We start from the raw sequence: 23,863 nt of genomic DNA, 5'->3' as shown, positions 1-23,863 counted from the left end.
AGTCAAGTAGGAGATGCTGAGCCATGCAAGTGCTGTTGCATTAGCACAACAAAATACACAAGATGTTGTACTAGTATATCAAGATAATTGAAACTTGGGCTGTGCAGCTGTACTGTGGTTATGGATCTCAGGGCCAAGCAAAGGATCTTACCTCACCACTATCTTCCCTGGGTTTTCACAACAAATGTAACATCTACAAAACACTTAGTTGTTTGAAACCACTAAGAACATGCCAAATTTTCATATTGCTTGTATCTGTGTATCAGTAGAATAGATATAGCCAATATGAGCAGGTTAAATCAAGATACATCATTGGTTAAAAAAAATAGGATCCCATATCATTTCACAGAATAAAGGAAACAATAGATCCAAAATGTAACTAACAGGTGTTATTTGTGTATGATAAAAAATGTCAAGACACATCCCTATGTATATGCCTATGTGCAAGGTAGTAAAAGTTAAGAAACAGTTCCTCAAAGCCTTAGAGAGTTGGTCACCAACCTCCAAGAGTATTCACTGAAAGGGAGAATCAAGAACAGTCAGTGCACAACCAAGACTGTAGCTGTAACTGAAAATCCTTGTTCAAGATTTCCCATGTCCTGCCCTTCACCTTGTAGTTAAGAGGATTGACCACATTTGTGATGTAAAACAATACATAGATGACACACGTTCAAAAAAAGGCCATATAAATTATGTAACTCAGAGTTGCATTCTATAAAACGTGATTACAAGGGCACACAGACAAGCAAACCCTTCTTGGCAGCCTCTTCTTCTAGAACCCCCTATGATCACTGAAAAAAATGCTATGTTGCAGGAACCTGAGTGATAAAATTGTGTTGGACATTGGGGGGGGGGGGGCTCTGGTGATATGGAATAAGGCAACCCCCCCCATTCAGTGTCCACTGTCCAAGAGGCTCTGCAGGTGGAAGTGAAAGTGAAGGTGATTTCACCCAGTTTCCTGTTCTACTCCAATTCCCATGCCTTGTGGCTTCTTGCCCACAAGAATTTTTCCTCTCCTGGCATCAGCTGTTTTTTAGCTGACAGGCTTGCTAGGGAAAGGATAAGGCAAGAAAGATCCATGTCAGCAAATATCTTCCACTCACAGTTCATAGAATCCAGCTCCCAGGATGTCTGAAATATCAGTGGTCCCCAGGGGGGAACACTTCAGTAGATTGGATCATTTCCAAATCCATATGAAATGTCCAGTATGAAGGCCTATTAAAGATGTTCTATAATAATTTTTAAAAGTATCGCATTTTTAAATTATGTTCTGCTGCCTTTCTTTTCCTAAAGGAAATTCTTCAGGAGCCAACAGAAGATACACATACACACACCCAGAGTTGGAATCAGCAGGGTAATGGAAGAAATATCACCCTTATATTAAAACAAATGTAGCAGAACAAAAATGCTATTTCCCAGCCAGCATTACCACCCCACATGGAACCATCTGAGAACTAATTTAAAACCAGCATTTTCACTGACTGTAAAAAAAAGGCCCTTCTTATACAAGAATGATTTGGGTGGGTAGTTGTGTTTGTCTGAAGCAACAGAACAAAGCTTCAGTTCAGTGGCACCTTTAAGACCATATATATAAATTATAAAGCACACAATAGCTTATACCCAAAGTGGAGCTTTATTGGTCTTATCAGTGCTACTGGACTCAGAATTTGTTCTCATACAAGAATGTGTGATACTCAAATATGTGTTTCCCCACGCATATGCTGAAGCGGTAAACTACTGCACCATGTTCAGTTTTGCCTCTTACTTTCATAAGAAGCTCAGGTTCTGGTATTGACTGATTTCCAGAGTCAGGATCTTCCCAAGCACCACTTCCTTGTTTGAACTTGATGGACATAATTGTTCAAAGGATGCCATTTGGTGTTATTAGGAATATAAACTATCAAAGAGAATCTTCGTCTTCTAAGAAATAATTCTGCACTATAGTTTAATTCATTGCTTTGTTGTTGTTAGGTGCGAAGTCGTGTCCGACCCATCGCGACCCCATGGACAATGATCCTCCAGGCCTTCCTGTTCTCTACCATTCCCCGGAGTCCATTCATTGCTAATGATATTAATATAAAATTGGGGAAATAAAACTAATCAACTTTAATGAAATGGTATTGCAAAAAAGAGTTTTTTGCCATACAATTAAAATGTTACATAAGGTAGTGGCTAAGCATACTTCATCCTGACGTGGTTAGCCTGCTCTCATCAGATCTTGAAAGCTAAGGCGAGTTGGCCCTAGCTCGTTTTTGGATGGGAGACCACCAAAGGGAAACTAAAGTTATGATGTGGAGGCTGACAGTAGCAAACCACCTCAGTATATCTCTTGCCTTGAAAATCCTATGGGGCCCCATGCTATGACTTCACAGGGGGAAAAAAAGGGGGGGACACTTCAGTAGATTGGATCATTTCCAAATCCATATGAAATGTCCAGTATGGAGACCTATTAAAGATGTTCTATGATACTATGAGCCTCTTGTGGCGCAGAGTGGTAAGGCAGCTGTCTGAAAGCTTTGCCCATGAGGCTGGGAGTTCGATCCCAGCAGCCGGCTCAAGGTTGACTCAGCCTTCCATCCTTCCGAGGTCGGTAAAATGAGTACCCAGCTTGCTGCTGGGGGGTAAAACGGTAATGACCAGGGAAGGCACTGGCAAACCACCCCGTATTGAGTCTGCCATGAAAACGCTAGAGGGCGTCACCCCAAGGGTCAGACATGACTCGGTGCTTGCACAGGGGATACCTTTACCTTTACCTTTATGATACTAGAGACAGTTTCTGATTTTGGAATGTGGCAATGAGCAAAGTGCAAATCCATAATAATTTCTGTTCATAAAAATATAATGAAACTGAAATGTGTTCAGTGGGATAAGTTTTGTAAATACTGGAATAAGTATTGAAGTAAGTGGAAAGGCAGGTCTTTTGTTGTGGAAGTTATTGCAGTGATAAAGTATACTGAAAAAGGTAGGCCTTGGAAGCACTTTATGTTTTATATATAGTAAAAATGTTCAAGACTTACAGTTGATATTTCACTATGTATGAGTGGAAGAAAATCCATTTTTTAACTACCAGCTTGCCTTTTCAAAAGATAGCATAACCTCCAGGTACTCCTTTACACAGGCAGTGTTATGACAATTTTCTCAGAACCTGTCTCTGAGAGATGGGGTGCACACAGTACTTGGTTCTTTGCCCAGTATTCACAATGACACCCGCTTCATAATTGTAGTATTAAAGTAGGGGTTTTCATACCTCCTTGAAAAAGAAGGCAATTAACCTCTCCCTTGTCCCAGCTCTTTGCTCTATAGATATAGAAGCTTCTTATTTGATTGACCCTCTGATTATAATAAATTATATTGTTCGGATTTTTGCAGGCAGATTTCTTTTCCTTCACCAGATTTTAAATTTAACAATGATAATAATTAGTGAATTATACTCTTCCACATGACATTATCTCTTGAGAAAAATTAGCTTTTAGTCACTGACACCACTGTATTCTTACATTAAGTTTGAATAGTGAAGACTCTGACCATCAGACTGGGATAATTTAGAAATAAATACCAGGAAGGTGAATTTAAATGTCTTTTTGTGTTAATGTAAAAAATACAAGACTACTTCATCTATTGATGAATGTCTAAAATCACCATGCTGTTTGGAGAAAACAAAAAAGTATTTCTGTCTCCTTATATGCATGATAATCTGATGTAAAACTGAAGCATTGTTCCTAATAAAAGTTAGTACCCAGAAGCTATGTATAGCATAGTCACTCATGCATAACATCAAATGCTTCCATGTTCAAGAGTTAGCAAGACTTTCCTGCCAATTATCTTTTACTGCCTCTACAATATCAGCACTTTACTCATGTAAAATGTTTTCCTGTCACACAGCTGGAAGTCTAGTACCCAGTCATGGTGGATTTACTAACTAGATATCATTATCAAATTCTCCTGGTGCTTGAACGTTTTTTGTATACCTTCCTGTTCTCAAAGACACCTTTGAAATCCAACTTGAATTGTAGAACACAGTGCTAGGGATGATGTATATTTTTGTACTGATTAAGCTCCTGATAGAGTTGTCAGGTCCGCTGGCCTGGGAGTAGGTCCCCTACTTTCTGGATGCATCTCGTCCCCACAAACAGGAAGAAAGCCACAAATTAACACAGTGTGCTGACATCACCCAGAAGTGATTTTGGAGGGTGACACACTGACTTCTGGGCAAAACTATGATTAGAAGCTAATTCTAGCCTAGAATTTTGCCCAAAAGCCAGAGCACCTCCCTGATGTTGCTTCCAGGTGACATCACCACTTCACGTCATCCCTCCCGACTCCTGGATGGTGCCCCCTTATCCTCCACTGGCAATACTGACAGACCTGGCAACCCTAGTTATTTGACCACATTATTCTTATCTAGAGAAGATGGAAAAACAATTTATGTAACTTTTAAAATAGAAATTGTAAGGGGAGTTGCCTTTTTGTTTCTAAGATAGTTTTTTGTTTCAAGCTAGAAAAACTTTTTGAGATACAACCACACATCTTGACTGGTTGCTTTCATTTTTCAGAAAAATACTGTGTAAAAGTAATATTAAAAATAGTAGTGCTCCCTCTTTCTCCCTTGACTGCATTGGAAAGTGCTGAAGAAAAGAGAAACGTTTTCTTCTTGTTGCTGAAATGAAACAAATGGCAACTCTTCTTTATCATTGAAATATTACTTCACTCTCTTCTGCCTTAGATCTCAACGTTGCCTATTGTGGCAGATAAGCACAGAGACTATGATATAGTCCTCCTCTGTATTTACCATGATTCTGTCTAACAAATAATTTTGTTTTCTTGTAGCTGCTGCTGAAACACAGAAAGAATGAGCGCTGTTATCTGGTGCACTCAGCTTGATTAAATGCCCTAGCACAGTGATCCCCAACCTTTTTCAGGCCAGGGACCGGGGGGGGAGAGAGGGAGAGCAGCGCTCGCCTGCAGGCACAAATGCACAGGCGCAGAGCTGCCCGCGCCTCCCTCCCCCGTAGTACAACGCTCACTGGCAGGCGCAAACGCACAGGTGCAGAGCTGTTGCGCCTGCCCCCGCGCCTGCCCTGGCTAGGCTTGAGCATAGCTAGGCTTGAGTGATTTGGCCGCCGAAGCAGCCAGTCGCTCCCGGCACAGTGAGCGCTGCACCGCGGAGGGGGGGCACACCTGCGCCTCCCTCCCCTTGACGCAGCCTGGTACCGAGGGCTATACGGCTTGGTACCGGGTCGCAGCCCGGGGGTTGGGAAACACTGCATATGCTAGACTTTTTTCCCATTCCTAAATTTACTTAGAATTTATAAGGGAAAAGTCTAAAGAAAAGCAAATAAAATTGATGACAAAATAGTGATGCTTCAGGCTATCACCTTATCCAGTTGAACACATTGACTTCATAGGGCTCTTTAGTGGGGAGGAAACTTGATTTGGTTGTTTAATTTTAAAAACAGTTAATGTAGGGAGCCTATATTTTGGGGGTGGAAGTTGGTATTTTTTGAAGACTCATCTGGCCATAGAAACTACAGATTTGGAAAATGGTGTCCACTGAAAGCAATGATTATTTCCAAACCAAAATATACATTTTAAGTTCCAAATTAGACACAATAGTACTAATTGTCCAGCAATTCTAACAGATAGCTTGTTTCAAGAGGATAGCCGTGTTGGTCTGAAGTAGCACAAAATTTGAGTCCAACTGCACTCAGATATCATGTTTGTTCAGTCTGCCTGTGGTGTGATCCACAGAGCTGGGACACTGACATTAGCTGCATGCTTATAGTTCCTACATCCTCCCTCCTCCTTAGGAGTTCACACATTGCAGGATTTACCTGTTGGAGATTGTAATGTTGTCATTAGGCCAGTATTTACCCATCCCTTGTAGAGAGTTGCACTGGATCCTCAATACGCCCAATCAGACAAAACAGTCTTTACTCAATGGCAAAATACAACAACAGAAAGGGACAGATGAGTCTGCCCAGGGATAGAGTTCCAGAGTTATGCTGATATCGCTCTGGTATTCTGCCTGCAAATCACCAAGGTCTGTTGTATGATGGACTGTAACTGCTGATGGAAAAGGCCTTGTGGAGAAAATACATAATACGTACATATTGCAGTTCAGGGATGAAGAGAAGGTATTTGCAGTTCCAAGAAACAAAAATTGGAGTACTCTTGCCCATCTGTTTGGGGTACTTTGTCCTTACATCCTCAGTTGGAAGAGTTAAAGATCTGACTGGTGTTTGAATTGCGCTTTATATGAGTAGAGTTCTGAGAAGCCAGTGATAGGGATATGACAGAATAATGCTTGTTTATTCCTGGGCTGTTTGTGAAAATTGCCCTTTTCTCTAGAATTTCTTTCATAAGTTTCCTATGTGTTCTAAGTGTCCTTGACATGATCATACAGATGTAACCTAATGCTCTTGAGGGGATTTTAACCCCCTCCAGGCTGTTTTTTTAAACATTTTTCAGCTATTTCTACAAACCTGGGGTTCTTCCAGGTTTGCATGGAATTTGTTTTGGCTTAGTATGGTTCCATGTTCAGATTTAGATATTTACAGATTGGGCCACCCCTGACTAAGATATCTCCAGATATGCCACCATATCATATCTCTCAACTATGCCAATGTGGGGCTTAGTTGCTGTTTCAAGCAGTTGATTGATTGGCTTGAAAATTGTTCCCTTAATTTGTCAATGTGTTTTCTGGAAAGATTTCTTGCATTTGTTAATGCTAAATTGTTTATCTTTTTATCAAAAATTGATTGTGCATTTGTGTTTTTCCTTTTAGTGTATCTTGAAGATAGTTTTGTAAAATCTGGAGTCTTCAATGTGTCAGAACTGGTGCGGGTGTCCAGAAGTAAGTGTATTCTTCTTGACATAATTCATGTAATTTTTTCTAATTAGATCTACAAGGATTTCATGTTACTCCCAGACCAAAATGCAAAATAAAAAGGACAATAGAAATCTGGAGAGAGATCTGTGAAGTATTTTTATTCCCCATTCTCCGGACATTTATAAATAAGGTATCTCAATTGAGAGGGGTTTGCTGTTTTTATTAAGAACAGAAGTTCAGTATAATATAGTGTTTTAGGAACCTGTGAGGTTGTCTTGTTGGCTTGGATCATAGCAATGAAGTTTTGTAAATTCGTTGTTTGGTTTTGGGCACCTGTCCGTCTTTTTGAGTTCTTTAGATTATGTATGCAGAATGAATATTAAATACAGCTCATTTACCATAGGCTCCATAATAAAGTTTCACAGAATAAGTATGTCTCACTGCACCAACTTTTTGATGAAATTATTATAAACTTGTGAAGTAGTTGCCTTATAATAGTATGTACTGTTGTTCAGTATTGACTGGTAGCAGCTCTCCAGGATCTCTGGTTAATGTTCAGATACCCTCTTAACTGATCCTTTTAACTGGAGCCATTGAGGACTGAACCTGGATCCTTGGATGCCTTAGCAGATATCCTAACACGGAGCCCCATGCCAAGGAACTGAGGTTCAAGTAAATAATGTTGTATGCATATCAGTTATGATTTAAGAGGTTACAGGTAGAGGTATTCAAATGATTTCATTGTCCCAAAAATTAAAATAAATTTCTTATGGGATATCCAGAAAGTATTAATAATAGATCATGATAGAAATCAGTTAAGCAAATAATGTATTTCTTTCTGCTAATAAGTATTATAAGAATTTTAAAAAGTCTCTTTAATGCAAACCATGGTTTGACATTACATAAGGAATAGACATCCTATTATTTCCCTTGCTGTACAATCCAAGGTTACAAATGAAGTGAATTAGAACAGAGAGCAGAGAAGAAAGAAATGCATAAACCAAAGGTCAAGGCTCCTCTTAACACTAACATGGTCTGGTGCTACTGGTATGCATTCTCTATGGAAACGTAAAGACATTTAATTGTCTCCCATGAATCAGTGGTGATTTACATGATGTCTATTGATACACTGTGTTTTCTTCTGCTGTAGAAGTTCATCTGATCTGTCCCCAAAGCTATTGAGCAAGAAATCATGTTTGCCTATTTATCTGCCTTCATACTATTATCTGAACTAATAAATACAATTTTAAGCATTGAACATTATATAAAAGTCACTCTTATTACAAAGAAATAGTAAAAGCTACATGACTATATGGCCTACTGGGTATTAGCTACCTATCTGATCTCTGGAGAGGTAGCATGCAGTCTTTTGAAATGCATAAATAGATAACTTATTTTCAGATCAAACTAGTTTCATACTGACCTCCTTTACATGTAAAAACATCTTGCGGCCTTTGTACATTTAAAAGGTAAGAATGACCCTTTCAATGCTGTGTTGTTTAGCGCCTATAACCCAGGGAGCTGGAGTGAACTTCCCAATCGGAGAACTTCCGAGCCAACCGTACTATCATGATATGAACTCAAGTGTAAACCTACAGAGATCACTGTCCTCACCACCAACCAGGTGAGCATGCTACCAAAAAAGAAGCATCTGTAGCTAAGTAATATTGCAGATGGATTATGATTTTTCAGTATAACTTTGCCCTCATAGTATGTACCATACAATTATATTTTTAATTAATGATGTATAGACAGATTACAGTTAAAATCATTGTGCTTGAAGGGAAGTGTATTTTGACTTCTTTTCACAATATTATTTTCCTTAATTAATTGTTTAAATTGTTTCCTGATTTATGAATTATCTTTATGGTGTTATCTTCATCCTTATGAATTTATTTTATGTACACTTTGGTAAAAATGTAAATAAAGACTAATTAAAAATGACGACAAATACTCAAAGAAAATCTTGAGAATGAAAAGTATACAAAGACATGATGCATGTTATGACATTCTAAGTCACTAAAATAGAATGGCAGCTTTTAAATGTCAAGTTTTTAAAATTCGATTCTCAATACACTAAAGATATTTTGCGGCAAATGCTAGAAAAAATAATGTGAATTTAGAGAAATCTATACTAAAAGTAGAAATATGCATAACCTCAGCATACTAGGTGAAGCATAGGATTTGGGACTGGAAGGCAAGCTAATTCAGATTCTAGTTTATCAGTAGGTAGCCCTTGACATGAAATGTAATGTTCTGGTGAGTCTTCTTTGCTGGGTCTCTTTTAAATAATATACAGAAATGTTAATAAAATTACTTCATAATTCTTGTTCACTTACAGTAAGAGACCCAAGACTATATCCATAGATGAGAATATGGAACCAAGCCCAACAGGGGACTTTTATCCTTCCCCAAATTCACCAGCTGCTGGAAGTAGGACATGGCATGAAAGAGATCAAGGTGAGTAAATCAACATCATATAAAGTTGTTTCATATTTTTGTTGCTTATATTATTTTCTTTTTAATCTTTGGATGCATTAATGCTTTATCATTTGAAATTCAGCACTAAAATCTACCACTAGATTAAAGTATTTTGGAAGTTTTCCAACTGGAATGCTTATGTTCATTAGTAGAAATAAATAGGGATAGGCACAAATGGGAAAACCTAATTCAGGACATTTTCCAAACCCAGCTGATCTACCAAACTTAACCAATTCAGCATGCCAGGGGGAAGCCCCCCAGGGCCCTAATTACTCCAAAAATAGGTGTAGAGAGGCACGCTGACATACACAGAAACAGGTCAGTTGAGTTTCAATTGCAGAGCGAAACAAAAAATAGCCCCATATGTGAGAGGGGGATAAAATAGCAGAAAACAAAGTTGATGGCTTCCACCTAAGTAGTTCCTCAAACCCGACCCAAATAGCCATCCTTTATCTTACTGCAATGGCCCTGGGGGTTGGGGTGGGGGGTTGAAATGAAAAGGGAAGGAAACCACCAAAGAAGGAGACAGCTTCTATGTTAAAAAGTAATCCAATCCCAATTTTTCCACCCTTTGCAACAAACAACAAAAACTGTCAGGGACAAAGCCCCTTGTCTCCTGGCTGAATAAATTGCCTTGCACGGGGATATTGACTGCCAGTTTGGTGTAGTGGTTAGGAGTGCGGACTTCTAATCTGGCATGCCAGGTTCGATTCTGCACTCCCCCACATGCAGCCAGCTGGGTGACCTTGGGCTTGCCACGGCATTGATAAAGCTGTTCTGACCGAACAGTAATATGAGGGCTCTCAGCCTCACCCCTCACAGGGTGTCTGTTGTGAGGAGAGGAAAGGGAAGGCAACTATAAGCCGCTTTGAGCCTCCTTCAGCTAGAGAAAAGGGGCATATAAGAACCAACTCTTCTTCGTCTAATGAGGACACTGACAAGCCTCCTGCACCCTGATATGACACAAGCTTTGGCACATCATGCAGTTCATGCCCATCCCTGAAAATTAATCTCATCAACATTAGCCTCCAGGGAGGGCGGTATATAAATATAATAAATAAATAAATAAACATTATTAAAGACTTCCAGCCATTACTAAAATTCAGGTATTGCATGAATACATACTGATAATTTTAATGAAGTAGGTTTCATTGGAACCTAAGCTTATCAAGTTAGAAAACTCTTAAGAGTTATTAATCATCTGTCTCCTAGGGTAGCAGAATATAAATTTCAGTAAATAGTTGAATAAATTATAAAAATTGAACTTTTGCATATATTTCAGAATTGGGGGCTAACTTCACAATTCCGTGCACACCAACTAGGGAGTAAGTGCTGTTGAACTTAGTGGTATATTCTCCTGATTAGATGTATTTTGGATTGCATTGTAACAATTCAGTACTAAGCAAAGTTACACCCTTCGAAGCCCGTAGAACTTTAAAAGGATGTAATTAGGTTTAGGATGGCACTGTAAGGTTCCACCTTTTCTAGCATTGTTCCTGTTGTCCCTTGGTTTTTAATAGTTGTTTGAGGGCTAAAGAAGGTGTGGCAGAAGTGATGGATTTCTGGTGATTTCTAGGGATGCAATTTGAATTGAGGATTCATCTTATAGGGAAAGCGGGTTAAACCCTTTGGTTCCCATTTAGATTTGCTAATGGACAACCACTTGTTCCCGTATACACACATGATATTAATTATACTTTAAAGTTTTTAAAAACCCGCAGTTTTTCAAAGGGCTTCTTTCCTGTGAGGTGCTAATTGTATGAGGGGGCAGATAATTTCAGTTAACAAAATCATGATGGGAGGGGTTAAAGGGTTAAATGCTTGTCATTATTTCCATATGCGGCCTCAACCTGGAATGCACCTGTCATTCAACATTTAAATGCAGAGATGCATCATGTCTGTAGTGACTTCAGTTCACTGTCAGGAAGGTAAACCTTTTTACAGCATAGAGAAACAGAGATAGATGGTTTTACCAATCTTGTTTCAAAATATAGGGCTGCTGTTACAGGCACAAAATGAACTCCAAAAAACTTCCTTAATCTGGGTGATACTGTTCTACCTTCTGATTCCTCAAATCTGCAAATTGCCCAGTTCTCAAATTAAGAATATTTAAACTTGCATACAAACTAGTCAACATGGTAATTTACCTACCTCTCCTACAAACTGCTTACTTGCCCCCCAAGCTGCCAGCTCCTGCTCATTTAAAGTTCTAGGCTCTTGTAAATAATCTGACTCAGTATTACTTCCTGTGTACATGTATAATTTAAATGCACCCTCCTAGGCGATTTTTCTGTTCTATTTTTGTAAATCCACATGTCTTATTGTTTCCATCAACTAGTGAATATGTTTAAAGAACTATCTAAATAGGAAACTCTATTTCAACCACGTCTTTCATATGTAGTCATTACATTGGGGATTTGTAATCATATTTAATTTGGGACTCTGGAACGGAGCAAAACAGTGTTAATTCTCTCCATCTTTGATGTTTTTTTCAAATTAAACTACCACCCACCCACCCTGGAAGGGGGAATTAGGCCCAGTAAAGAATGAAAAAGACATGCAAAGACAAGTTCCTGTTTTCTTACCTACCATGAGAGCTGGTTTTAATTAGGAAAACAACATGGGGGAGCAGAGTGGGCTTTTGTTGTTGTTTTTTAAGATTAAAAAAATACATCACCCTAGTGCTGTGATCTAAATTACATTGACCCTTCTTGTTCATGAATTGTTGGACTAACTATCCTGTCAGGATAGACAGTAACTGACCAGCATAACGTGCTGTTGGCCCTTAACTGGTTTAATTGGTGAATTAAACCATTTCCTTCTGTTTTGCAGAATTTGCCAATGTTCATGCAAAGTTTGTGAGTGATATGGCATGAACTAACTAGCTTGTAAATGAATGATGGCCTACAATATTATGAAGTTGCATTTCTGTAGACTTGATGAGAGTTTTTAAAATAGCATTAGTTTTAAGCGAAGTTTAAGCATGTATTTAACTCCTTCAAGTGGCAACCAAAGTCCTAATGTAATAACTTTGGTGGGATTGCTTTTTAGTTCTTGCTTTTTAGAACTTGCTTTTTAGTTCTAGTTTAATTTCTTCTTTTGATTTATTTCCATTTAATTTTATGTCCTTGTTTGGTATTGTAAAGATCTTTTGTGCTACAAAAAAGTATGTGGACTATTGGAATATGCTTTCAACAACACAAGGATCTCATCGTTTCTTTTGACCTTGAGACAGTTATCCATTCTCAGAATGAGCAAATGTCTGTCTTGTCCCTCTTTTTTCCTCTCGCAGTTTTATCTTGCTATGAAAGCTACCCAGTCATCTATTTCAAATAGCAAGCAGATGCATTCCAGAAGTATAATCCAAATTTGCAAAAATGTTTGTTTCTGATTTATATTAGTTATGAATTTCTTTTTAAATTTTCTCCTAATTTAACATTCAGAATATAATTGTTATGGCTTTTTAAGTCTTGTGCATTTTTTCTAGAGTGAACATTATACTATAAAGAGCAGCTGTGGTGCCAACCATAAAAGTTCTTATTTAGCTTTCCCTTGATACCGATTTATCTCATTCAGTACTTTGTCCCATAGCCAAAGGTCCCTCTCCTTTATTCAAATATCTTTTCACAGTGTATTTAATCAAAATTTTAATGGGTTCCTTTCCCATCCTTTTTGCTGATCCATCAATTTAGAATGCTTCATTTATTTACTTCACTTTGTGCTGAATATACTATGAACACTTATTTAAAAGCAACTTTTGCACATGCATTTTCAAACAGAGGAACACCTAACACTGTAAGTTCAGGAGTGGTCCTTTGAAGGCCATTTATAAACCATTTTCCTCACCACACATTGAAGTGATTGCCTTTACCAGAAACTATTGCAGCTATTTGACTGAGGAAATCTTCTTTACTGTGAAGTTGAAACCACTAAAGAACTAGGTTTCAGTATCCAAAGTTAGAGGCAATCCCACATTGAGGGTTGAATAATTTGAATAATATGCCACCTTGAGGAACATATGTTCAGATAAATAAACACATAGTGAGAAGAAAATAGAGGAAGCAGACAAATCCAACGCTCACTTTCTAATCTTACTATGTGCTATCTTTTGTGATTGATTTAATGAAAGTCACCCATTCTGAAAACTGAATGTTTGTTGAGAGAAGGAAGATTTTAAGTTCTTTCTCAAGGTGGTCTCTGCATAGTTCTGGTTGTGGAGTGCAGAGTTCTGTGGTGCTTAAAGCTTTGGTGACCTTCACTTAAGAAGAAAAAATGTGTCTGGATATATTCTTGAGCTTAGTTGTACAGGTCATTTAAGAGGTTGGGGGATATGCAGGGACATACTACCTTTTGTTTTTCCTTAGTTTATTGGGTAGTTACAGGTGTAGAAACAAGTTTTTTTTTGTTCTGATTCTTTCATTTTGCCTTTTTACAGAGCCATTCTGATTGATAATCAGTACCACTTTACAGTAATGTTTATGTTATTACATAGATTATTTTGGGTGGTAATAGGTTGGTAATTTTTGCATTGCTGTACACTGCATAGTTACTGAATTCTTTCCCATTCTCTATCTTCGTCTAGTCCAGATAACATTTCTCATGCCACTTTGCCTTTCTAGACCTAAATGTGTGTATCTTCTGTTAATGTGCTTCACTTATAAGCACTCACATCATTGGTAATTAGACTGCCAGGCTGATTTTGAGTGTGCATCTTCAATGCACAAATACATGTAATTCCAACTTTTAAAGAAAAAAGATCTTTGGTGCTAGACAGCATGGTTTGTCTTTCAGACAAAAACTTGATCCATTGCATTATTAGAATAGGGGGTTTGGGGGACTACAGATATTCAGAGGCAGATGCATTTGTTGCCATTGTCAGACATATTTGGGTTCTGATTTTGTGGCAACCTCAGTACCAAGGATTGTGGCTTTGATGTTCTGAGTTGGTAAGTACCAAGGGACCTGATGTTGTTTGTTCCCAGGGATCATCATGGCTCCAAGGGATTTCCTTAATAGTTATGCATCTTTCAGTTTCAAGCTCTTCTCAGATTCAATTACTGGAATTTGTGGAGGCTTTGGTCCTGCTTTCCTCTAACCTCAGACATAAGGGTAGAAAGAAGCTACACTTGCGAAGGGTCTCCATGCGAGAGGACTTGGTACCATCACAAAGGAGAAAGAAGAAACTCTATTGACCATAAGATTCTGGGGCTAGTAGCAGAAGATGAGGTCTTTTGTAACCTCACTTTCCAACATCCAGTGCCATGAGGCACTGTGCCATCTGACAGGCACAGCTTTTCTAGAATGTTCCTGAAGCTCAGCAGCACCTGTGATCTTTGCTCCACAAGTATGAATATGCAGAACCACAATGATTGGTAAGTAATACTTTTTAAAAAATTGATGACAATTTGTTGTAATTTGAGAAAAAAGGGCATTATATGGATATTTTTTAAAAAGTATATTCATGGAATTTAAATTTCACTCTTTTTAAAAGAAGAAAGATATTAGCTTTAATCATGAACATATCAATAGCTGTCCCAAACCATAATACTCGTCTTCCAGGCACACCTGTGTAAATAAGCAGAAAACAGTGAGCCTGTTTATTGCTTTAGCATATGCATTCAAATCCCAGAAGAACCCTTTTAACAAATTAACTAATTTGTAGTAGTTCAAACAACTTTGATAATAACTAATTGTCATGTTTGGGGGTGGGGGGGAAATCAGGGAATTAGATATATGAGATTCTCTAATATTAGTGGAGAGTTTGCTGTTCATATAGCAGGAAGAGTCTATGGAAATCCATAAAAAGAAGACAGGTGAATAAAAAGTACAAGAATTTTTCAGTAACAGACCAGAGATCCATGAAAGTTTCTGCCATAAAATTCCTTTTTCTGATTTATGCCAGTTGTATACTGGAAGGGAAAGTGGTTTATTGTTTACCCAAGTATACACATTCAGCCAGGATCACATAAGCTACTGAAATCTCACGTTGGGATGCCAGAACTTATATGAACCTGCTGCCTGCTGTACGTAGACATCATTTGTGCAGTTAAAGATACTACGGCTTTTGTTGAACCCACAGCAGATAGCCAGCAGGATTTTAGGTGGACCTTCTCAGTCTGAACAAATTGTCATTGGTGTGAAGAGAGTCCATACCTGCACAGTTCTTTGACTGCTCAGTGTTACTTTTCTGCTGAATTATCAGCTTTGACACACTCTCTCTTGCAGATGACTATGATCAGAAAACCAATGAGGTTCTGGAACATAGTGCTTGCTTGCCCCTTAAGGGAGCTGTTTGTATCCTGATCTATGTTGAAAATAACACTTGAAATGTGGGGTAGTGATGAAAATGAAAGATGGAGAAATATTTTGTTTGTGTGGCATAGTGGAAGACCAAGTTCTAATTCCCAGTTGTGCCATGGAAGCTCACTATGTGACCTTGGGCCAGGAATACACTCACAGCCTAACCTACCTCACGTAGCTGTTATTGTGAGGATAAATGGGAGGAAAAGAGAACAATGAAAGCCGCTTATAGTCTCCATTGGGGAGATATATGGGGGTACAAAGGAAGTAAATAATTAAGTATAGTGTAATATATAGTGCAGTCATAAGTAAGGCCTCTTTATCCAGCATATAATAACAAAATGATAATCATGGCATTTCAGTAGCTGTAAGGTTTCTATGTAGCTGTATTTAAAAGAATGGAAGAAGTCCTCACTTAGGAAGGGAAGTTATGTAAAACAAGCAGAGACACTGCAAGGACACTTCATTTCCCCTGGATCCATTCTCTCTTTCCTTTCTCCTTAGCCCTAGTTACCACCCTCCAACCTCTGAGGCATGGGGGTCTCTTGGAATTATAGGTGATCTCTGAGATCAGTTCCTCTGGAAGAAATTGCACTTTCAAAGGCCAGGCTCTATGGAATTATGACCCAACTGAGCTTCATCTCTCTGCCAACTCTGCCCCCTCCAGGCACTGCTCCCAAATCCACAGGAATTTGCCAAGCCAGACTTGGTAACCCTAGGCAGTCCCCATATCCTTTCCCTGCTTCCTTCTCCTTTTCCTACTCAGCAACCAACTTCTTTTCAGCTTGACTAATTTACTTGGTTTATATCCCACCTTCCTGCATCCCCCCCCCCCGGCACATACACACACGCACACACAATTGAAAGCATTCCATGATTTTTTTTCCCTCCATTTTATCAACACAACCAACCTGTGAGGTAGATTAGGCTGAGAGAGAATGACTCAAAGTATCTGCCTAACAAAAGCCAAGCCAAGTTGCAAAAGCTGTACTGTAGCAAGTCACTCAGTGAGATTTCTGATTACCACCACTGGACCTAGGAAAGACATTCAACTTGTGAGAAGGCTGCTGCTGGACCCAGGCATGTTGTTTGACATCATATTGCAGCCACTAACTGTAATTGGGAGAGTTAAAGAAGTAGAATGGTAGCAAATTGCCCAGTGTTTACTGCTTAGGCTGACTGTAATAAGTACTTCCTTCAAGGCAGGTGGGAGGGGAGCAGGTGTAATCTGTGAGGCCAAAATAGCCCTTCATAGGACTTCCCTTGCCTGTTAATGGCAGTAACCTAGGTTTTAAGACTGGCAATAGTGTTGTGGTTGATTGGCAACCTCCACAATGACCACCATAAATTTTCTTTTTTAAAAGTTCAGGCACTATTTTCATTGGGAGTGGGACGAGTTAACCCCCTTGCAGTGTTCTTTTTTCTTTTTAAAGATATTAGATTTTTCTGCAAATTTGGGGCTTTTCTCAGGTTTGTAGAACAATCTGTCTAGTCTTTTCATGGCTTCAATTACATGTAACAGGCTTCACTTACTACAATGCAGGGGACCTATAAAAAAAAAAGCTGGCATGGTTTAAAGAAAGCTCCTGTACCTATTTTTATTACTTTCTGGTGAATGGCACACTTTACTCTCTTACAGTTTGCCGAGACGTAAATTGGTTACTAAAAATTAGACTAGAACAAAGTGCCTGCTGAAGAATAGAAAAGAATAGTTTTGTGCTTTTACTGGCTAGTATTGTTAGTAGCATCATATGTTTTAGAACATTTACTGTAGATAGAGATGTGTACAAATAAATGAATTTTCATTTTACAGTTACTTCATCATGTTCATTTTCCTACGGTTCTCCTGCATTCATCACCAACCAACAACTAGAACCACAGCTTATCATTAAAACTGAAGCTCTTGGATCCCCTTCACCTGTTCTTCCTCTGCCACCTGCTCCACCTTGCGATGAGGAACGAGTATCTTCTGCTGGATTTCCCTCATCTGGACCTTTGCCATCTTTTGCTATCTCACCAACTTCTGGACTTACTTTTCCTGGAATTCCTTTAATTACAGGTCCGTCTCCAGATGGATCTTTCCTTATTAGGCCTTCTTCTCATGGTTTTTCTAAAATGGATATCTTAATTTCTGAGTTAAGAGAATTAAAAGAGGAGGTAGGTAGTGCTGTACAGGAGTTGAGGACCATAACTGGCCAGCTAGGCCACTTGCTTGCTTACACAGGACAAAATTCAAAGAGTCCCAAAGTACCTACTGAAGGATAAGCAATATCACTTAGAACTGTCTCCATCTGACAAATGCATTTATTCTGTAAGAAAGATCTTATTTAATATGCATTAATTGTGTTATTATATGTTTACTTCTTTCAAAAGCATGAAGCACTTCTTTATATACACAACTTCAGCTAGCAATCTGTTGTATTGTAAATATTTAATATTTCACATCATATATATCTATATCTATATATACACACACAAAATATAAATAAATGTATACATTCCTATACCTCAGTCTTTATTGTGTTTTTTATTACATTTAAAAATGAACACTTACCCAAACACATTTACTTGTGCTTTTCCCATCTTAATATAAGAATTATTCTTCACTATATGCAGATATAAGACTTCTTTGGAATGAGCTCCCGGGTGAGCTGCAGGCCCTGCAGGAACTTTCAACATTCTGCTGGGCCTGCAAAACAGACCTCTTCTGCCAGGTTTATGGTTGAGGCTGGGGATGGTGAGGAAGATTGATGCCCACCCCTCCAGTGTTAAGCAATAACTCGAGTCATCTTGACCCTCTTTCCTCCCCCCTCTAGAAGTAGGGATGGATAGGGGGTAGTATTCTGCCAGGTTCTCTGTTCTAATGTGATTTTATTTCTTGGGTTTTTGTGTCCTTTTAATGGGGGTTTTAATGGGATTTTATTGGACATCTGTAACCCGCCACGAGCCGGTTCCAGCAGTGGCGGGGAATAAATCAAATAATAATAAGAATAGTAATAATAACAATAACAATAATACTCTTTGCTGTGTCCTTCTCAGAGACTGGTACTACACTAGTGTCATTTCAGTGGTAATCTTGTACTTAAGCTGGAAAATTCCAGAGTTTCTTCTATTGTAATTACTAGGACAATTCTTATTTATTTCAGAACATTAAGATTCCTTCCACAGGCAATGTATTTCTTTAAGAATCACAAACTAGGAATGCTTTTTTAAAAAGAAACTTAACAGTGCATTCCTATGCAGAGTTGTTCTAGTCTAAGCACATTGATTTCAGTGTGGTTAGAATGGAGTTGCTCTGCATAGTATTGCAGTATATTTAACTATGGCCACTACTAACGGTATTAGGTTTGAGTGCAGGAATATTCAAGTAGGAAAGTGTTTAGAAAAATATTTTACTAACTAGTCTAATTGGCATGGACTACTGTTTCTAATATTTATAACATTAAGGCCTAGTTTTGTTAACAGATAAGCAGTTAACTTGGTTTCTTCAGGTGAGAAAACCAAAACAAATCTGGGGGGGATTAAAAGGAAAGATAAAACACTTCTTTTAAAAGAGCAATAAATGCACAAGCTTACTTCTTGCACAAAATATCCTGGAATATTTATCACTTCTTTATTTCATTTTTTTCAAATACTATTTAGTAGCAGGGTTCCCACAACTCTGAAGCATATTTTTGAAGAATGGAGTCAATTCTCTTTCAGAGTAGATTCATGTATTTCCTGGAAACAGGTAAATAGTAAACACAAGTGACCGGCAACATTTTCTGATGTAACATGCAAAATGTGATTTGCACGTTACATGTACAGTGAGATACCTGGTTTCGTTGGGCATGTATTTCCCCCATTTAGTTAACATAGAATGGGCTTTTATTATGATCGTGACAGATGGGAGTCCTGGCAGTGACTTCAAAATTCAAAAGTGGTGGAAGAGTTAGAAATTAGCTTCCTTCACTTTATAAAATGAACCAACATTCAGACCAGCTAGTAAAACCATACAACAATTTCCCATCACCACCACTATCCTTGACCTCCTTGCAGGCATAACGATGTGATAAATAAGTAATAAAATGTCTTTGGTTTCGATTTTAAAAAATGCTAACCACTAGTTCTAACCACCTTTCCATCAAAATACACCTTGCACATAGAGAAGTGGCCAGGAGAGCTGCCATCAGCAATTTAGGCATCATTTAAGCCAGAATATGTTCAGTTTATTCGATGTTCAGTTTAGTTGCTCACATATCTTTGAGTGTTAATTGTCTGGTATCCGTTCTCTGTCTTTTCTGTTTTCTGAACATAACACTTGCTTCTTCACAAACATGGACTAAGTACTCAATAATCATGGATGGTTATGCATGAAAAGGATGGGGGTAGCTCAGGGCAATCAGATAATTACCTATTGTTATTCCCCAAGGGATATCACTTTTGATGCTTAAAAATATTGACATAATCTGATTTAGCTAACAGTGATAATATTTGGGGGTATAAAATGTATTTTGGATTGCACTTACAGAAACAAGCTTGCATCAAGCTTTAACTGATGATTTTGTTGCCTCTGTTGTTTGTCTTCCCCAGTAATAATCTAGCTATTGTAAACAATAATAAGTGACCTGAATTCATTGACTGGTATAACAAACCTTTATTGCCATATTTTCTTTATATCTACAAATAGGAGAGTTTTTCTTCAGTGTAGCTGATTTCATTGGGATTAAGTGTGCCTATGTTGCATTTTGACCTATGTCTCAATGTGGTTCTTAAAAGTCTCTAAAGTTAGTTCTTAAATCTGTGTCCATTTTAAGTAAGGTTTTTTTGACAGTCTTTCTAACTTGTATCACCGAGGTTAAAGTATTAATGTTGCTTTATTGATTTTATGTAGGGAACCAAAGGGTTTTTTGTAGAGATTCTTAATACTCATTAAGAAAATGCAACACTCAGCAATTTTCAGCCATAGAGGCATTATGTATCTATCTCAGTGATTCACTAGTTCATAATGGATGAGCAACATATTATCCAATATCATGTGCAATGTGTTTGGCTTTTAAAATTAAATTTCCTTATGTCTGCCACAGTTTCTCTCCCCTAAGTTTAATCTCTCTGCTGTGAAATCAGGAGAAGAAATGACTAGATGATATAAGCAATAATGTCTTTGCAAATCTAATATTTCAATGTTACTATTAAGTAGAATTTTTTAATCAGATGTTATAAGAGTACTTATGTTGTTTGTGCGGTTATAAGGTAGAGTTAAAAGCTGAGGCAACATACAAAGATTTATCTCAATGGGCATTGTGCAGCATTCTGAGTAAATATAAAATCCTTCGCATTCTGTTCTTCCAATAAACATAACATTGTAGGGAAACCCCTAATTGTGTTATGTATGAGAAAGTGATGGCATATACATTGTATAGTCTCCTTGGAACTGCAGCTGATTTCTGTGTAACTCTGAGGACACAGGATACATTATGTCTCCTAAGTGGAGAACCCCTAGTTTTTTGAGGAAGGAAACATTTTGCTTTGTTTCCTCAATGATGGTACACATGAATACAAGATTTTATTTTTATTTTAATAGGGGGAAAGATTTACCTGAAAAAAGTTAGGGTATGTGTAAAAGCACACCATTCATTCATTTAAATAGCTTTACTGTGCTTTTCCCTCCAGAGAGATATAAAGTAGGTCACAAGACCAACAACAAAAATACAATATAAATCAACCTGCCAATAAACAGAAACGGGCAGAATATGTTTTGATCTAGACCTCGATTCAGTGCTTGGAACATCCAAAGACACAGACTGGGCTAGAATGTTCTTCGGCTTTCACCAAAGGCTCATGCCTCTGGCCTTGTCTAACAGGAAGGAAAAAGCAAATGCTTGGCAAAGATGTTCCTCTTAACCTTTCCTTTCTTGCACCCTGTTTTGGATGAAGTATGACATCTTACTTCACCTTCTATATATCAGTTACGGAGTCATAGAGATATGGTTTGTTGCTGCATCACAGATTTTGTAAATTTTGTTTTGGATATTTTGTTCTAATTATTATTGAGAAAACTTAGTTACATGTTTGTTTGTTTTTTTAAATAGTTACCTTCCTGAGACTTTAGAACAGGGCAGATATGAAAGGATTTTAGCCTGGCTGGTATTTCCTGAAACATTTTGGATGGGATCCAGAGGTGTCGTGCTGCATAAGGAGAATATCTTCTGTTCCCTGGAGGGCTGTTTTTTACCTTAAAGTTCTATCACACAGGAAAACAAGAATGAATTCAAGATACTTTTATACTTGCTCAAAAGTTTATACAACCTTTTGCAGAAGATGAGGCATAAATACTGCAGTGGAACTGATCTGTTAAAGTCTGATTTGAGTGACCATCAAAGTGTCAGATGAAGTTCAGTGTAATTAAATATAGATTGATGTATGTGGGAGAAATCCTAATTGAACATATACTGTAGTAGACTCTAAACTGAAATCTTGGAGTAGTGGTAATTACCTCAGTAACAGTAATGGCTCAGTGTCATAAATGAACTTGGAGCAGGTTGGTTTGTGCAAGATCTTGAGCAAGCACCTCGTGCTTTCTTCCCTATAGTGACTAGACATTGGTTGCACAAGCAAAAATTCAACTAGGGATACAGTGGGTTTTACCTAATGCAAGCAGCTCTCTTCCCTTGGGTTTCTATTTGGGCATGACCTCTGAGGAAAACAGAAATTATGCTCTGGATCCAACCCAATATGGGGCAGCTGTGAAAAAAAAGACAAATTGTACGGCAGAGATAGTTAGGAAACAGGTTGAAAATAATTTAAACAATAGCCAGTAGCCTAATGCTGTTGAATATATTGAATGCTGTTGAATGTTGTTGCTGTATGTTTATTTTATATAGTTCTATATATATCAGGTGGTACATTGTAGAACTTGGAAAGGTGTAGAAAGGACAATTGAAATGGTCAATGGACTGGAGTGTTTTCTCATTGAGGAGACATTAGAAGAAGACGAGTTGGTTCTTGTATGCCTCTTTTCTCGACCTGAAAGAGGCGCAAAGTGTCTTATACCCTTTCCTCTCCCCACAACAGACACCCTGTGAGGTGGGTGAGGCTGAGAGAGCCCTGATATCACTGCTCGGTCAGAACAGTTTTATCAATGCCGTGGTGAGCCCAAGGTCACCCAGCTGGTTGCGTGTGGGAGAGTGCAAAATTGAACCCAGCTCACCAGATTAGAAGTCCGCACTCCTAACCACTACACCAAACAAAAAGAATTCTTTAAAGGGCTTAGATGAAAGGAAAATGGCAGAGATATATAACAATAATATACGGTGCAGAGAAAGTGGACAGAAAAATTTCTCCTTCCCTGAAGTAACCCAACAAATGTGGTATTGATGAGCAGTATGTTGAAAATGAAAGGAAATTCTTCTTCATGTGACAATTATTTTATGGAATTCACTGTTGTACAGTGAATAGATAGCGTAGCATAGATAGCGTAGACTAGAAACATTTATGGAAGGACTATCAGTGGCAATTAGCCATAAGGTTCACTGGAACCTCCATATTTGGAAGTGGTATATATTTGAATACCAATAACTGGAGTACCCCAACTGTGGGAAAGCTTTGGCCTCTGTGTTACACTTGTAGGCGTTCCATCTTGTTGGTCATATTTTTCTGTATATGACCCTCGTATGAGCATATGTGGGCCAACACCAGCAGGTTTCTTTTTTCTCCTGGTCATGATTCTTTACATTAAATCCAAAGAAGGAATTTACTATAAGAACTATGAAGGGGTGACTAAATAAAGACAGGGTTGAAATTGAAGCTACAGTAGAAATACTGCAAAGCTGTTTTTTCTGTATCTGTGCTTCTGTTGCTTTGCGACTTCCTCTCTTTTAGCATCATAGAAAATTGAACATGTTGCACTGCTGTCTGTGAAAGCTGAGCAGGTGTCCAAAGTCGGCAGGTGGACGCCTGAACTCTGCCTGGCTCACGAGTTGACTCCAGTAAAGTTCTATTAACAGGTGGCTCACTGATTGGTATACCATGTGACATTTATCGAGGGAGCTACTTGGATGGCAGGCTGCTTCGTACAGAGGCAGAGGGTCTTTGCTTTTGATGAGGAAATTGCTGAAACTCATGTCTCATTAGTGTTTCCCAAGGTTCTTTGGAAGCAAACAACAGTTTAATTAAAGTCTGACGTAAACACATTTCTGCACTCTTTCCCTGCAGCATTTTATCACATTAGAATTGATCAAAATAGTTGCCTTGGGCTGACTTGAACAGATATAC

At 38.2% G+C, this 23,863-nt stretch overlaps 1 protein-coding gene across 17 annotated transcripts in view; it reads left to right on the top strand.

The window, feature by feature from the left end:
* The window catches only part of NFIB (nuclear factor I B), a 340,661-nt gene that overhangs the window by 256,147 nt on the left and 60,651 nt on the right, over positions 1-23,863 (top strand). For 15 of the 17 annotated variants that reach the window (XM_077345073.1, XM_077345064.1, XM_077345062.1 and 12 more), the window contains exons 4-6: positions 6,785-6,853; positions 8,333-8,453; positions 9,171-9,289. In XM_077345073.1, the coding sequence (XP_077201188.1) occupies positions 6,785-6,853; positions 8,333-8,453; positions 9,171-9,289 (309 nt within the window). Of the gene's footprint in view, positions 1-6,784; positions 6,854-8,332; positions 8,454-9,170; positions 9,290-17,423; positions 18,115-23,863 lie in introns of those variants that run through there. The other 2 variants (XM_077345075.1, XM_077345074.1) reach the window with 1 other exon arrangement.

This window comes from Paroedura picta, chromosome 7 (assembly GCF_049243985.1).
Source record: "Paroedura picta isolate Pp20150507F chromosome 7, Ppicta_v3.0, whole genome shotgun sequence".
Classification (NCBI taxonomy): domain Eukaryota; kingdom Metazoa; phylum Chordata; class Lepidosauria; order Squamata; family Gekkonidae; genus Paroedura; species Paroedura picta.
This window is presented reverse-complemented; position numbering and strand designations above follow the sequence as displayed.